General features: G+C 38.6%; 1 protein-coding gene across 7 annotated transcripts in view; it reads right to left on the bottom strand.

The window, feature by feature from the left end:
• Window positions 1–18,144, bottom strand: part of LOC105424476 (neural-cadherin-like) — a 188,352-nt gene that overhangs the window by 53,971 nt on the left and 116,237 nt on the right. Inside the window, exon 1 of one of the 7 annotated variants that reach the window (XM_089073139.1) lies at window positions 10,280–10,556. The exons of the other annotated variants lie outside the window; for them this stretch is intronic. Coding sequence (XP_088929265.1) covers window positions 10,280–10,331 — 52 coding nt within the window. The 5' untranslated portion in view covers window positions 10,332–10,556. Of the gene's footprint in view, window positions 1–10,279; window positions 10,557–18,144 lie in introns of those variants that run through there. 7 annotated transcript variants of the gene reach the window in all.

Below are 18,144 nucleotides of genomic sequence, written 5' to 3'. Positions count from 1 at the left end.
GTCTCCGTAAATCCACACGACGGAGATGCGTTACGTAAATAGGATTTGCGGTTTTACGGTAGCATATTTTATGCACCTGTACAAACACACTGGCGGATTACGGTCGAGGAAGATACAATATGCACGATTTGTATCCTCCCGGCGTCTCGCACCGTCGGAGTACTTCACCGGAATTTTTTCGGTGCTCTACGGTATAATAGTAAAATTCTGCGCAATGGCGTTTCTTTCGAATCCGACCGCCCGTACGGTACTTAACATTAATCCCGCCGGTTCTTAATCCCCGTTTTGTCTTGTAGTCGTAAATGAAATTTTCTACAAAGCGAGCCAACTCTTTTCCAACGTCCCCCAGTTTCTTCGTTAAAACACGGCGGATAATTGCATTCCTACGAGAGAATAACTCATGCTCGACGGGATTTTATTGCTGGCATGTGTTTTAAAGGCATAGACAAAATGGACTTGTTAATTATATCATTCAACTGTAAAACCACGAATATAAATCTTTGGAATAGCGAGTTACTGTAACTAGGAAACCAGTCAAATGTCAATGTCAGTATTTCCCCCGGAAGATTCCGTAAGCGCATTAAACACAAAGATAATACGGATAAGAGAAAACGCACAACAAATATGCGCGTATATGTAAACATCGTAAAAGGAAACGCGATTACACGATTTTTCTCGTGGTTTACGATTTTACAAACTTTTCAATCGTTTCTCGTTGATTTATGCGATTGAGTTATGATACATATGATAGATTGATACGCTTTTCGACCGCGCTTACTAAAAAGTAGAGTCTTTTTTTACCAAAAAAGCGAGGTATTGATGGTAGCGATGGAAAATAAAAAGAGACACTTCTTTTACGGATCAAGAAGCTCGCAAAGTGCCGTAAAGTGCGCAATCTTGGAGGTAACGCAAATATATGGGCGCGAGAGAGCCGGATTGAGCGATGTCCCCTTTCTGGGTCGACTGCCATAAATCATAAGTGATAAAAGGACTACGGGCGTGCTGCCTATCGCAGTCACGGATCATACGCGTTTAGGCCATTCATATTTTCCGCGAGAAAGGAGACCCGGCAGTAATCGTTTCCTCCAATGCGCACCGAAACAAGTTTCGTTCGCGCCATTTTTGACACGCGAAATTAATGGCGTTACTAATTAGACCGATTTATATCGCGCTCGATGTAACCCAACAAGGATCGAAAACGAGAATCATTTCTTTCGAAGTTTCGGATATGATTCCGACGACTTCGGATCTCGATACTACATACAAATATGCGAAAGCGATTTTTCTTTGTGGCAAATGACGTACGATACGTTTCTCCGTACGTGTATTGAAAATTGAACTCGCAGCATCCTCCCGAAGTACAATAAAGGATATGGAACAGGATCGTTTCTGTTGTGAGAGATTCAATTTTATGAAATAAGACAATACTTTCAAACTTAAATAATTTAGTCTTTAAACACGCGCAAACCGTTTCTGTTCACAAACAAGCTAAAATATTAGATAGCATTATACGGAGTTAAAAGTCAAATCTTCTTTTAACAAGAATTAATTACCACACTGAATGTAGACTTGCACGAATTTTCTCATATGTTTTCATGAAAAGTTTCCAAATCTCCACATCTTATTTCATATTCATATGAGAGCGGTAATATATTACGAAATTACGCTGTTGCAATATTAAATTATATAAATTATATTCCTTGCGATATATATATATATATATGGTATTTTTAATGGAATGACACGACGTACATTTTTCTATACCGCAACAACGAGGAACGAATTTTACCGAAGTTATACCGAAATGGAAATCCCGAAATGGATTTTTTTGTTTAAATATTTAAGATGTAAAATTTTGCAAATGTGTGTATATCGACGATAAATCTTTGGCCAGTGGCACCCATCATCGCCCGAACGCCCGAACATTAATTGTTGAATTACAGCGCTTAAACACATGATGGACAGTTTTTTGGTAGCGTACACGCTACACATCGAAATAATGCATGCGACATTTTGTTCCAATTTAGTTGCGAAACGATTTTCAGCGCGCACAGCCGCGCGTCACAATAAATAGAATTTATTATCGCCGGTCTGCAATGGACGACATTCATGTGTATAATGTACGGTGCGCGTGGGCGAGATAAATATAAGATTCCCACGGTAAAAAGGTATTTTACAGTCTGCTGCATTTTTGTTGTTTGATCGGACCGCGCCTGATGCACCGGCGCATTTGTTTCGCCGCGACGAACGATGCATTATGCAACACGTTGCTGGCTGCTGCGGAGAGACGGATTGAGATAATATTTTCATACTTGCAATGACCGAAAGACTCTGCTACTTCAACTATATAATCTATAAGTGCACCGGGACACGCTGTGATTTCGCGCGAGCAGCAACATGCAAAATCGGCTTTGCGAAAATAAAAATGTTGAGCTCTGCGTTTATTTGATATTCAAATGCAAAGTCCTGCAGGATTTATCGTTTCCCTTTACGCGGCATACCGGCGAATTGAAACGCATTTCTCGGTAGAGTACACAAATTTCGATTACGACGTGCTGTGATAAAAATATTGGTCGAGACATTATCTTTCATTTAAAAGTCTAACAGCGATACGGAGCTTTCCTACGGAGAGAGGCTTCTATATATATATATAAACTACTATAATATTAACTACTAGAATATACAGCTTTTTCGCAAACTTTAAATTTAAAAATTTAGTGTTTGTTTCGATGGTTATCTTTAAAATAAACTGCATGTTACTTTAAACGTATCCACTTTTGATAAAAATCGATAATGCGCTTCCCTTAAAACTTACTCAAGAATTAGAATATACATAAATAGAATGAATAGAATGATATTTCACAAAGTAATATATAGAGATGAAGCATACGCTACTTCATATTTGCCATATAACTATACTTATAGATAACTGCAAATACGTTCTATTGACAAGAACAGACTACACGTCGTACTGTAACTATACGAAAATGTGCGAATGGAGCTCTCACTATCTCCGTCCTATCTCCCATCACGCACCGTTTTCTGTCTCCGTTAATGCCGCCGTTAATGTTTATACGTTATCCACCTGACCGTTTGTAATATTTCCCTCACGTTCATAAATTTCAGATTTGCTGATTACGCGGCAAGTCAATCCCGCGAAAATGGAGAGTACATATGTGCTGCCACCAACACGAGTTCGCAATTATGCTTTAGCATATATATATATATATATAAGACCTGAAAAGCTGCACGTTTTCTGAATTCTAGAATTTTTCAAAATTTTCAACTTTCGCAGAAAAATTATCGTTTACTTTTTTTTAATCTTTTAGCTTTCAAATATTTCATTAATCGATAGAATCCAATGTTTCTGTTAATATTAATCTCATTTAGCATTCATTTGAAAACTGTTTTCTTTTTCACTCTATAAATTTTAATTTTAATGTTAAATAATTTCATGGCTTTGTTCAACATTCAACGTTCTTTTCATACGATCGCTATGTGAGTTTAGCGTCGAGGAAAACAGTATAATTTTGCGATATTCTTTACATACGGATATTTATTAAAAGGCAAAATCATATGTTTTATATTCACTTGTAATTGCATTATGTTCTTATTTAACACAGCGAGAACAAATTCGCGTCGTGTTTTGTGTGTAATTAAGTTAGAACGCTTGTTTTTTTTTCCCAAGAAAATATAATTGTTATAGCGTGTATGTGCACATATTTATGTTTCCGGAGGTGGATCTGGAATATTTGCATGTCTAAATTAAAAATCAGTCTTTGCAGTAATTGTGACGCGAAAGTTAGTGGACCGAGCTCTTGAAGAGTTCCACGTCGCGAGAATTTATTATTTGTGCTGCTGACATTTCGCACTTTCCGATATTATCACGAGAGTTATCGCGAAATAATGAACAAATAAAGAAATAATTAATCAAATCAAATAACAATTTTACACAATCGAGATATAATTTTAAATGAAATTATAGCGCATTTTAGAAACGATATATATATATATATATATATATATATTAGATATATATATATTATATATATATATATAATCTAATAACGTAAACGTCAAGAATTGTTTACGGTGGAAAATAATGTTAACTATCCAAATAATTAATTTTCTTGCATTCCACGAATAGCGTAAGGTAATTTTCGTTCGAATGAACGTTGCACGGAAGCCACTGATATTTGAAGCTGACTAATATTATGTTACTAAATTAAAAGCGGTAGGGAAGTGCAGATGTATATAGAAATACCTATTCCAAAAATACTTTCTAGAAATAAAATATACGTCGTATATTGAAAGACTATATTGACAGTGACAACAATATTAATCGTTCCGTAATGTCGTCCATGGCTTATTCATACTTGGAATTGAGCGACAACTCTGTCCCAACAAAGGGCAGAAAATGTTCCCTAAAAATAAAAAGGAGAAAAGTTGCGAAGAAAAGTCCGTCACGACGGTCACAAAGTAATTGACAAGTCAATTATGATTGGCAAAGGAAGTACGCGCTGGTGGATCCTCTAATAAATGTCGCGCTAAAATAACGGGCTGTCAGTTAAACAGGAGCTCTTAACAAAGCAAAGTTTTAATCTATCGAGTGGACCTTTGCAGGAGCCAAGTTGATTCCTTCGATCGACAAAGGCGCGTGCCAGTGTCATCAGAAATGAAGGGATTATTCCCAGCCTTACGGGGATCCCTAAGACCCTGGGAGACGAAGATCGAGCGAAGGTAAAGGTACGGAAATGCCGAAGAGAAACAGAGGGCGAACAATCCCTCGTCGATTGGTAGAGGCGATGTCCGATAATTGAGACGACGAGACATCGACCGATGGGAAACGGAGGGAAAACCTGGGGTTTGTACGCGCAAATATGCACAGTGGCGGAATTAAGTTCCACTTTGTGTTCGCATTGCCGGCGCGATGCGACGAATGAGAACAGATGATGAAATAGCATAAAAAAGCATAAAAAAAGAAAGTAATCAGCTACGCTGCAGATTTGACGAAGTGAACGAATTCGATGAGCGTCGTCGGGATGATGCATGATCGAACAGCGTGAATGCGAGAGAGTTCACGGGAAGAATCCTGAAGTTTATTAAGCGACGTTGGCGAGGAGAAAATGAAGAAGCTCAAGGAGCTTGTTTGCTCCGCTTAATGACGTCGGACGTCGCTTCCAATCGTGAAGAAACGATGATTGAACCGGCGATGGACATTGCAATAGACATCGCGTCGTCGTTTTCGAATTTAATGAACAGTGCTGTGCTAATAAACGACGTCAATTTATTTATTTTTTTATTTATTCTTTTTTATTTATTTACGACTTATTGTTTTTATTATTTTTATATTATTTTTTTATTATTATTTAGAAATTCTACATACAGAATTTTGTATTTTATTAGTTATAATTAATAAAGTTACTTAGTTGTGTAGAAGTTAATAATATTAAAATATTAATAATATTAAAATTACCTGGTTCTTGAAAGTTGGTTTCTCAATCTGCGATTTAGCGGCATACTTTTAATTTAAGATCCGCTGTTAATTATTATCATAATAAAATATTAAATTAAAATTCTAAGGAGAATTTATTCGAGATAAGATGAAGCTGAAGGGTTTAGAATAAGCTTCCCTTAATTAATTGTAGTTTAGAATTATGGCGTGCATAAAGTTATTCGAATTGCTTATAACTCGTAAATGATCGGCTTCTTCGCCAAAGTTTTAATTGAGGAAAATATACTTCAATTTAAATTAGCGAAAACGGTTATGAAAATTAAGCTTAGAGTTGAGAGAGAGAGAGAGAGAGAGAGAGAGAGAGAGAGAGAGAGAGAGAGAGAGAGAGAAAGAGACCTACAACTGGTTACACTTCAACGTCGCGTGATATGCAGGAAACATAAAGAGGAATGTAACGTTGAATTTCGCGACTATCGTGTTAACATCTAGTCTACGAGGAACGATTTACCACGAACAATAACAATTTTGACGAGCTGCGTTAGCCAGTATCTGATGTCCGGGATTTCGGCCTCGCGAACTCTCGAGATTTACCGCTATGCGTGTCATCCGCGGCATGCCTATGATTCGCCCGCTGTCGCCGACGGGGCTCATTCATCGCCCCGGCGAACTATAACCCGATGGCATAAATCTGGAGTTCGCGCGGTTATACAAAACGCGGCCTGGCGGCGTCTACATGCTTGTCTCGATATAAATTCGCGAATCGACGAAATACCTCGACGCGGTTTCGTGTACGACGTAATTACCACTCTGTCGGGATTGATTTTCCGTTCGTTTAATGGAACGATACTCCAATTGCTCGCCCGCAGGTCGGACGTGCTGTGTGCCTGCAAATACAATACACACACACGCACACACACACACACACACACACACACACACACACACACACGCGCGCGACACATTCGCGTGCGTGTGTCGGGACAGCCTTTTCAAAGCGACGCCGCTGGTCACCGATTGGCACGCCGATCGACGAAACTGCGTGCGGCCGTTTGTATCGCGCGACCCTGTGTGAAAAGAATCACCCTTTCGCCGGCGACGTGAAGGAAATTCACCACCGTGGTGACGGCAACCTGGGTATTGAATTTTTGTCGTCGTTCTATCGCGGTGCACTTTGTGGATAACGACCGGTAGCGATTTTTCTCTGGCTCGTTTTAACACGCGACGAGGGAAGAAACTCGGAAGAAAAGAGGACTGCATGTGCCGGAGGATGAATGGGATTGGGTAGATGAAAAGGATGAATCTTAGTGGGATAGAGTAAGTGATTGTCTACCAATGCGGTCGTACGTGCAGCGTCCGAAAACTGCTAAAGGCATAAGTATCATAACAATAGATAAAACATACTGTTGTACTAACACTCCACAAAGAGTAGAAATCTTAATTTGATGAAATTAAAACATACGTATCGATTACGTATGTGGATTACTGACACAAATGTTTAAATTTTTTGTAACGGTCATCAGGATCCTCGTGTCCGACGAGACGCATAAATTAAAGCCTGGCATTAATTCGCGACGCTGATAAATTTCCGCTGTCGCCAACATAATTTTTCCGAGCTTTCAGAATTGTGAGGACTCGCGGATTCACCGAGAAAAGCATATTGTACTCAAACTATTGATCGGTAGTGCCACACTAGTGCCGCACCAATACTCGTAATCTCGACCATACTTTACGCCGGTGAATTCACCTCGATCTCGACCGACCGAGTTTTACAAATTAAAAAAGAAAAAAAAAGAATAACAAAAGTACAGAACCGAATAAGCTGCTTCGAGCGGCTCGCTTCGAGTCGTACAAAAATTTCAAATAGCTCGAATTGGGACGGACGGAAAAATTCACGCGGCCATTTTCCGGAGATCGAAAAGTTCCGCGGTCATTATATTTTTAGTGCCACGCGTTAAAGTAAAAATCCCCGTATTTCGCTATTATCCGTTGTTTGTAAGCTTTCGCCATTCAAGAGAGAACGACAGTTCCTTTGTAAATTTTAGAATTAATCTCGGTAATTCTCACATAGCTGGGGACAGTCCCCTTTAAATTCCGTGTTTCTCGATAATTAACGATACGTTCTGGCCATTCTCGCTAAGCGTGAAGGTAAGCCCGAATTGTATGTCGACGTTTAAAATTTAGGACGGCTTAGCCGTCGACCGGGCGCGATTACCGGTCGAATTTAAATGAAAGACGTGCTTAAATCTCAACTCTCGTCCGTACTCGGATAGAGCGTAAAGAGCTTTGTGTCAAGATAACCATCCGTACGTTTAAATGTGATGAAATGCGATAGCATGCCCAGTGTTTCCTCTGTCGTGAATTTTGCACGAAGGTGCGCAACGCTCATGAACAAAAAGAGGAGGAGATAGAGTAGATGAATTTCCGGTAGGACTGCATGAGGATCCTTGCCCCTCTCGAACGGGCAAACAGATATCCACTTACATCCGGTGAAACGACTTGCCGCGAAACGAGAAAAAAGTTCAGACAACCTGCCAACTTTCGTAGCTCGATTAAAAGGCGAAGACTGGCAAAGTGCCTTCCATCTGAAATTTAAACGCTTCCTCGCTCGTTAACCCGTTGATCACCTGTTGGCAATCCGACACGAAGATTCAACATCAATCTGTATTCTGGCCGAGGAAACGAGAGACACGAGACGACCACCGCTCGAAATTAATTCGCACAAATGTTTCGCGAAACATGTTATATTCTGTCGCTTATGGTTAGTCACGAGAATATGCCGACGTCTATCTGCGGCTTCACTTGAGAACTTGCTATGAAATTGCTGCGAAATCGGAAACATCCATTCTTGTTAAGAAACATCTGGGAAACTTTTAATAATCGTCGCGAAGTGGAACTTATTAACCTGTCGATTCGTCGGCACAGTTCGAGAATGAAGATTTAATAGATAAATTAATGACTTAACGCTAATGGCATGCGAAGTGCAGGACAGATATCGAAATGAAATTGCGGAAATGCAAATTTCGCGAAGCGTTTCCTCGTGTTCTGTCTCGCAAGGGCCATCACTCTGACAAACTATACGAACACGTTAACTTTCATCGGTTGTTACAGTTGGAAACGTTGTAGCAACATAATTGGAGGAAATGGACTGTAGCCTCTACACATTTATCCTCTTGCAATTTCCAGAATGTATTTAATGAAACTCTTAATAACCATGATGCGGATGAATAGAGAGAGTTCGTGGCACGATTTCAGCTCTCAATCGTGGCGGCGTATGATTTAGCGGGCTAAAAACAGGGGGGCTTGACTTGATTTCCTGCCGAATCAAACGCAGCCTTGTTTCGCGCCCGCGAGCGTATTAATCCATCAGGTCGTGTGCGAGCAATTTGCCGGCGTTCGTGACGCACATACAAAATTTGAGCAAGACGTGGTTGCATCTATCATTAAAATGCGCGTTGTCGCGCCATTGTTTCGCACTTGCGACGAACTTTCGCACTTTCGCGATCAGTCTCATGGAACAGTCAAACTCTTTCTTTCTCTCTTTCTCTCTCTCTCTCTCTCTCTTTTTCTTTTAAAATGCGGTCTCACTTCTACGAGGACTAGAAGTCCTCGCCACTGCTCTCGACATCGGTGCTCTTCTTGAACAAAAAACGAGACCTATGACACATGGTAGCGAATTTCACAAAGCGACGGGTGCCTGCCCTGTCAGTTTCCGTTCATTCCACTATGCAACATTCCGCAAGGTTGTTTTTGCTGATCCGCGCATTGCAAAACATCCTTGTGTTGTCGTTGTGATCGTGTTACGGAACGGGATGTAACGGAAGGTGGATTACCGGGATCGAACGTGTAACCGAGGCTCAAACGGGTTCTGTATATATCAACCGATATTGCACAATTTCCTCAGTGATTTAATAATCCTTCATTAAAAGATTTCTTTACGCTATCGTTTGTTCATTATCAACACGATATCCTATGTTTTTGCTGAAATTTAAATAGCCATCCAAAAGAAAAACCTAAAAATTTGCCTCTTATTTATTCGCGTAATTATTATTAATATTAATATATATTAAATAAAAATCTTAAGGAATTGAAGAAGGGAGAAATTCTTCGCTGAAGAAGCGCTCATTCTCTTTACCTTTCATACTCGATTAAAGTTTCCGTAGAAATATACTGATGATGAAAGTTATTTTTAATTGCCAGTATATATTCGTATTTATCAACTATCATTCATAGGTCTTATAATCATCTGGAATATATCCAAAAATTTTCAATTATTGAAACATTAATCTTTTATATTTAATATATTAATTTATACAATTAATTATTATTAATATTAATATATTATATAATGGCAATTAAAAATAACTTTATCATCAGTATATTCTACGGAAAATCAGTACTTTCTACGGAAAATTTAATCGAGTATGAAAGGTAAAGAGAATGAGCGCTTCTTCAGCGAAGAATTTCTCCCTTCTTCAACTCCTTAAGATCTCCTTAAGATATTGCGAAGCAGAAATTATTCGCACGGTACCGCTAATGATATTTAACGACGACAATTTCATGGCGTCGGCACGCTTATTGTGCATTTATTAGGGATTGTGTAGGGGAAAACGGGGTACAATCTCGCGAAATGTAACGAAATGAAATTCTTGACACGGCGTCGCGAATGCGGCCCAGATTACGTTTCAGTGGCGGTTGCGGGTTTTGCCACATTACACGCTGCTGAATTGGTAAACTATCCTTCCCGCATGAACAACCGGGCGCGTAATCGTGCCCCACTTTCCCCATGGCTGACTCTTTGCGGACAGCGGACAATCTCGGACGTACCCAGGTAGGTGCTGTTGGTAATAACCCAGAAAAGTTTTAGCGGATCAACCATTAAACCACGTTCATCACATAAACGAGCCGGTCCGATGTAGACGACGGACCCAGACCCAGGCTGCCACTACCGGTTTCTCCGCGGTATCACCTAGTTTACCGCTTCCGGTTGACCTCCCGCCGGTCGGAACTGTCACGCTGGTTGACACACACACTCTCTCTCTCTCTCTCTCTCTCACACACACAGTGAACCCGGGGAGAGAACGTTTATCTCTGGAGCGACCATCCGATGTTGTACACACCTACAGACACGGGTGCACACGTCACTCTTTGGATGATTCACCACGGATTCGCTATGTCACTGTTTTTTCCAATCGCGAACTTGGTAGTCCAGCCACCAAGAATGAGGAGTACGAGGAAACTCGGAACGTTTCCTCTATGTTCTAGGCACCGATACGCGCTCCTCGCAATATCCGTTTCCGTTCGCTTCTGACGGGATCGAATCGCGCGCCAATTCCGCGCGCACTCCGTTATCGCGCGCGTTATCTCGCCGCGGGCCAGCAGCGACGTATCGGCACGTCCTGCGCTGGGCCTGTCATCGACATGTTTTTATCCTCCCGTATATATATATATATATATATATATATATATATATATATATGTATATGTATATATATCTCGTCCCGTCCGATGCTTCGCGCGCGTTCGTGTACACGTGTATAATCTTGGATGCTCGGTGCGCGACGTATGCGGAAAACGGGTCCAGCGAGGGAGAGGAGCGATCAAGACGGAGCGGCGAGAAAGGGAAGAACGTGGAGCGCGAGTAGACAAAGACTCGCGGATGCGAGAGCAGGAAGGCAAGAGAGAGGGTAACGGACGATCGGCGATAGGAGGGAGAATCCGACGGAGGGTGCAGAGAGCGACGTCGGCGTCGGCGTCAACGACGGCGGTGGCGGCGGCGGCGGCGGCGGTGGCGGTGGCAGTGGCGGTGGTGATGCCGCTAGCGCGGCGGCGGGACGGCTATTCCTCGCGGGGGCGAAGCACGACGAGACACGACTCGCGCGCGAACAGCTACGTGCGATACGTACGCAGGGAAAGCAATGGGTATACAGAGGCCGACGGCCGCTGCGGGGCCCAGATTTGCGCAGCCGCGCCAAATCAGTCGGGGGGGGCGCACAATCCACCCTTAGTCAATATACTGTGTCACCGCGTAACGCAGAACGCGGAATCGTCGGAATGCGGCCTCGTCGTGGATACACCTGGCTATGAGAACGCGGAGACGCGTGCGAATATCGCCGTATAAACGTTGATGAGCAACACGAACGGCGATTCCGACGGCGTTCCGTTTCGACGGCCGCGCTATGATAGAGAAACTAAATTGAAGAACCGAGTGGACGAAGCGTAATACGTTTCGTCCGGATGGAAATACGTTTCATGTTTCGCTTTTATCCAAAATTCAAAACGTCACGGATCCGTTAGCAAGCATAGTACGTGCGTTTACGGAACGTTTAATTCACATTTTATTATATGAGAAATCTTAATACTTTCAAATCATACTTTTTTAGACGAAATTCCATTTGGAGAGAAACTGATGTTTTATCCATATTTTAAATCATATTGAAATCACATACTTGACGCGATTCTAAATCACCCTTTGTAACACACCACTTTGAGTTATTTAGCTCATTAATTGAAGAGTGGATACGGGGGCAAATGCCATAGGATAATCATTACCCATTTAATCACTATAGTATTTCCATTGATCAATTAAATAGCTAAGAGCTAGACAATGAAATGTCTATATGAATGGCTTTAGTGGAAAACACTATAATGTTGTAAAACACGTGAGAATGAAAAAATAATGAAAATTTTTTTTTCAAACATAAGTACTGACTCAGTAATTATCAAAAAGATTAATAAAAATTTTTCCCCGAAAAATTTGTCACAATTTATATCTTATTCTTAAATAAATAATTATCATTTTTTCATTTATATATATATATATATATATCAATAATTCTCAGTGGTAGATGAGACATTAAGATTGAACTTATGAAAAGAAGCGGAATTAATTCTTACTTTTCAAACAATGTTAGTTTTAAAAGATCTATTATCCCCTAAAATAAAATTTATTTTTTATTCTTTAAATATTGAATATGTATATAAATAGCAGTTCCTTAAACGACTCGAAATTTTTATCCTTGTTTAAGCTTTGTTCTCAGATCTTTCTTCCTTTTTTGATTACTCCGAACACGATTCCGAATAATTTCGCACGCCGTTCGGCGGAAGGGTTGTGCACGTGCTTCGAGTTCGCGGCCGACACGCTCGGTTGAATCCAGAGAACTTGGATTCAGCACTTATTCAGCGCTCTATTTCTGTGCCCCGTACTAAATTCACGTAGAGGGACGGGCGCATTTTTCTTCCTTCAGGACGAAAAGATGGAGAAATGTAAATAGAAGACGCGATTCGTAATGCGTCTTTCATATAACACGCTGTCAAGTGCGAGACGGAATGTCTCTTTCGCACTTCCTTTGGCATGCGAAATATCGTGATATCACATCCCGGAGTCTGTCTGAGACTAGTCCGTCTCAAATAAGTGTCAGTGCTTTACATTATTGACACATCTCACGAAAAGAGGACCGCATACCTCGGAGAATTTATTTCTAGAAGGCTCATCATAACTTAAAAGAACTTTCAAAGTTACTGCGATTATCTTAGTACTTAACTCCTGATTAATTCTTTGTTAAAGTTCACATGAAGTGATAATGCTAAAATTTCGTTACATCTACTTATTATTTTTAAAAATTGCATTTTAACTTTTGCTATCAAGTAAAGAGAAGAATTTATCGCGATGTTGTGCAAGTTGTGGAGAAAGGGCGAAAGAGAATACGTTAGTATCTCGAGCGGAGTACACGGGCCATGTATATGTAATATGTGGATAGTTAATAATGCTCGTCAACAGATTATTCGAGATTATGGCGAATACCCGATACTGACGGACCGTTTACAAATATACAGTTTCATTTGCTTTGGATTAAAGCGCTGCGTTAAATCTCAATCGGGTACAACCCGTATGCATGGAATGCCGTCTGCAAATCCGGGACATTCTACGGCGACGTGCTGCACATAGTCGTAAACAACGATGGCAAAAGCGGTAGCAAAGAGCTGTCTCCATATTATGGCGGGTATTGTGACCTCGATTAATTAAGCGAGCGAAATGCTAGGATTACATTTCGTCTCGATTGCAGCGCTAATCGATCTTGAGGAGAGCGATCGAGGAGACACGACCAGGTGCAGCTTACGAACGATGTTATGGAAATGACGAAGTAGATTAAGTTCGTCTATCACCCATGTCAGTGATTCTCAACGTACACAATGTTGTAAATAGCTCTCTCAATTCTCGCAAAAATCTCTCAGGCTGAATTTGATTAATGTGAATGTATTTATGAGCTTAGACAAATTATATTACATAGGAAAGCTGTGTGAAATTCTCGAGGGCGCACTCTAGGCGGGACAAAATTTTATGGTGTGAAAATTCTGAATATCTTCTCTCTCTCTCTCTCTCTCTCTCTCTCTCTCTCTCTCTCTCTCTCTCTCTCTCTCTCTCTCTCTCCGAGGTAACATGTCTTATAAAATACGTGCATAAAAAAAGTTCCGCAGCAGTTGGGTTCAAACAAAAGTTAGACCACAATCGTTGAGGAAGTATGTCAAGGTAGTTCTGGTACTTTTAACAAAAGTAGATCACATAGTTTTATACATAAAGTACGCTGGACTACATCAGTTTTAGTTTATCCCTTTTTTCGTCTTTGATCTTTTATTTCCGATCAGCCATCTTTTGCTTGCCGTCAATTAAATATCGATTAATTAATACAATAAAATGACTCAACTTTATCCTAATTTATTCCAATTATATTTGCCCTTCTTTCTTTCTTATTTGATTTTATATTAAACTGGAAAAGTTGAGAAACACACTTTGCTTTTAGAATTTTAAAGTCTTGTATAGTCACGGAGAAAATTTGAAGTCGTGCATCTGTTCACGCAATCACTTTCAGCGTCTGTCGAGGCATTACCGCAATCCATCGAATCTATCATCCTTCATTGAATCTTCAAAGAGCATTTCGCATTCAGCTCTGACATTCGCTAATCTATTCCCGAACACGAGAGACGAGATCGTTCTGCAGTGCTTTCTGACTTATATCTTCGCAAACTGCCTTACTCTGATTTTGAAGCTTGCTATCCATAAAGCAAATGTATATATATGTGTGTGTGTGTGTGTGTGTGTGTGTGTGTGTGTGTGGGGGGGGGGGGGGTATTAATTTTTCTCTTTATTTCCCTGTAATAAATTTAATTTTGAAATTGATATCAGCCTGCGAAATGAACATATTTAAATATCAGCAATTATCGAAAACAAATATCCTCAATAGTGAATGCTAATAGAAACAACTTAGGATAATTCTCATTTATTCTAAAAACCTATTGAGATTTGTCAACGTCGAGGGATAAGGATTCGTGAATATTTCTTGTTACGGAGAGCTTGAGTTAAAGTAAGAATGTATTTCCGAAGAGAGAAGAATGGCGTCAGTGTAGTTTGCTCCAATAAATAATATATGAACCGATTTGCCGGAAGTCGTTGCACATCTCTCGTGCGGAACTTAGAACAGACTCGAATACAACACACCCTTGACGAACTCTATTACGACCTGATACAATGTTAACAAGAATGATAATACAATGTAGCGATTGACTGACGGGGAGATTCTGTTAAGTATTTCTGAGACAATTTAGAGATTTTCCAGATACTATATTATACATACAGAAAGAGGCTCCAAGGGGGCTACAATATCGTTGGCGCAAACAATTTTTTATGGATAACGTCAAATATCGATTCCAGATTAAGTCGATCGCTTGCAAAACCACAAACCGTATTCTCACGAAGGGCCAAATAGCATTGTATCAAGAATTAGACTAACGGTGCCATTTACTTTAAGCTAACATCTAAAACGATGATACTGAAGTATGATTGAAATTATGTAATATTTTATTGTTTATATTTTCTAGAAATTCTTATTGTATTTTTGAAAAAATATTTAAAATTCCTGTTTGAAATATACCTCGACTCTTTGTAAATATTTCTATATATCTAGCGCTATTTTTTGAAGCCCAAAATAAAATTGCACGTACTACTACTGACGTACTATGTCAGTTAACTGAATGCATAACTACCTCGAAACAAAGCGCGAAATGAATTATGAGATAATAAATATACCCATAGCAATAAGTAAAAAAGCGATTTTTTAGGATCTCTAAAAAATTTTACAGTATAAATACAATCAAACTTCCATGAAGATTATACTTGTCACTTTTCTAGAAACAAATATCTCGTAATTCGCATATATTTTCACAAATAACTTGGTTCAATTAAATTTGAAATATAAACTCAATTCTATTTTAAGCTGAAAATATAGCGAAAAATTACAAGTATACGTAATTATTATTCATCAATCACGATCTTTTAAAGAGCAATTTTTTTTTAAATAATATATTGCCTAATCAAGTACTTTGATCGTATTTAACGTTTTGTTTGACTGAAACGTTCATTTGCTAATTAAATATTCATTCTGCTGCATTTGAGATAAAGAGAAGTTCGATTAATTGTAGTGAATAAAAAATTGATATTAATAACATTGAAAATAAACGTACGCTGCGTCATTCACTAACAAAGTAATATTTTTCAAATTAATTGTTCATTAATCGTGACGTTTGTTCAAAATGATATTTAAACTTTTCCACGAATAACTCTACGAAATTATGTTGATGTAATATTTGAATATTGTTTGGACTCGTCTACTTAGCTATGTATAGAGACTAATTACATTGCAATTGTTACGCTAACGCGCTGATAATGGATTTCGCGGGATCGAATGTCATAAATAGTAGCTATTAATACAGCAACCAATTTAACGGTAGTCAGGCGTGTAATGCGTTTCTGTGTGCATAATTAGTATACATTTCTGTTACTATCTTATTAAATAGGCGATATAAAAAAATAATCTGTAAAAATATATGCATCCTCAAATATATGATTCCCGTTTTATGAAAGATTAACATAATAAAATTATTAATAACGTAATGAAAACCGATATGTTATTTTCTAAAATTTATATCGGAAAATTATTTATGTTTCAGAAGAATAACATAACAAAATTAATGGGATGCTAATCATAATTTACCATTAATAAATCTCTGTAAATCTGCAATGTACAAGAAGAAAAGAATAATTACAAATTTTTATTAATATTATAAAGAAGATACATATATCTTATATGAAAGTACTTTTCTAATTGATAGTCTAGTAGTTATGAATTTCTTTCTTCGTTGAAAATACGATTCAATAATGAAAGTTAACTTTTTTTCGATATCTGCCTGATAAAAACAGGAGAGAAATCTTATATAAACGCAATATGAACGTGAACCGATAGATATCTCACAACTGTTCCTTTTTGCCATGGCTTTATCATAAACCCGCGTGCGCTCGAAAGCTCGAGCACTCGGATATTTTCCGAATAAAGGAAAAGCGCAGCGATATCGGCAAAACATCAAAAGTGTTTTTCCCATTTTGGTTGGCATGCGCAGTTCGCTGTCGTCGTTACAGGAACGATGCACCGGGTGATCGCGCGCAGAATGTGGCACCGGTAAAATGCGATTTGCAGATTCGTACGACAAGCGGTACGAACAAGTGGTTGACAGGCACGACGGCCAATACCACATAGCAGCTGATCGAAAATTCTATTCTCTAGGCAAATTCATGCGAGCTCACGGATTCGTCTGCCCGACCGACGAATGGCGAAGCTATTCACTAAAACGCGACGATCGACCGAAGCGCGTATGTGCGTTCGTGAAGTTTTTATCCTCTCCTTTTGATACTTGATATTTTTCAATTCGAAGTATCGAGGCTACATTTGATTCTTTCAGTGCTTAATCGTATATGTAAAACCATTCGCATTCATACACTCTTTTTTAATATAAATTATATAGAGGGCTCGAGCCCCCTATATAATTTATATTAAAATTAAAATTTTTGCATAATTTATTATTAATTTGTATAGAGAGAAAAAGCGATTGTTTTAATTTGTATGTATGAATTTATTTGCTTTGACATTATTTTGTATTTTTATAAGCGAGTGAGTTTTATTTTTATAAGTTCTTTATGAATAATCAAATTTGAATTGTTACATAATTTAAACATTTTGCCATTAATTACATTTTAGTTTTTTTTTAACGAAAGTAATAATTTATGATGTAAAAAAGTCATAATAAAGCTTGGCTTACATAATAGATTGTATAATATAAATACTTTTTTTAACTATAGTTTAGTTTATATTAATTAAAATAAATTAGACTACAATATTATAATAACTTTGTTTCACAACGGTTTCACTGTTAAATGATTCCAACACAGATATTTGAGTTTACAATTGCAAATTCTATCAGTTTTAGCATTTATTGCTTTCGCGAAAGAAGGTTATAGTTTTAATTAACATAGTTTTAAATTAAAAGAGAGATCAATAATAAATGACCTATGATGTATACAAAATAATAATTGAAATGCACTATTCATAATATATTCCGATATTAAGAAATACCAACATCGATACCTACACGATTTAAAAATAGAAACAAAAAGTAGCCCGTGTTTTGTACTTTCTGAGATATTAACTGCGGTATATAATTCGATAAATTTTCTGTATGCCACTTTTGTCCGTTGAAAAGGCATTCTATCTTAAAAGTAATAATAGCGCTCTGGCTGATAGAGCCATTCCTGGAACGATGGAGTTGTAATGGAATACTGTTTGAACCTTTCGCTTGCCAAGTGG

This window comes from Pogonomyrmex barbatus, unplaced genomic scaffold (assembly GCF_055798465.1).
Source record: "Pogonomyrmex barbatus isolate J1 unplaced genomic scaffold, ASM5579846v1 scaffold14, whole genome shotgun sequence".
Lineage (NCBI taxonomy): Eukaryota > Metazoa > Arthropoda > Insecta > Hymenoptera > Formicidae > Pogonomyrmex > Pogonomyrmex barbatus.
The sequence above is the reverse complement of the archived record's forward strand: the minus strand, read 5'-3'. Positions and strand labels throughout refer to the sequence as shown.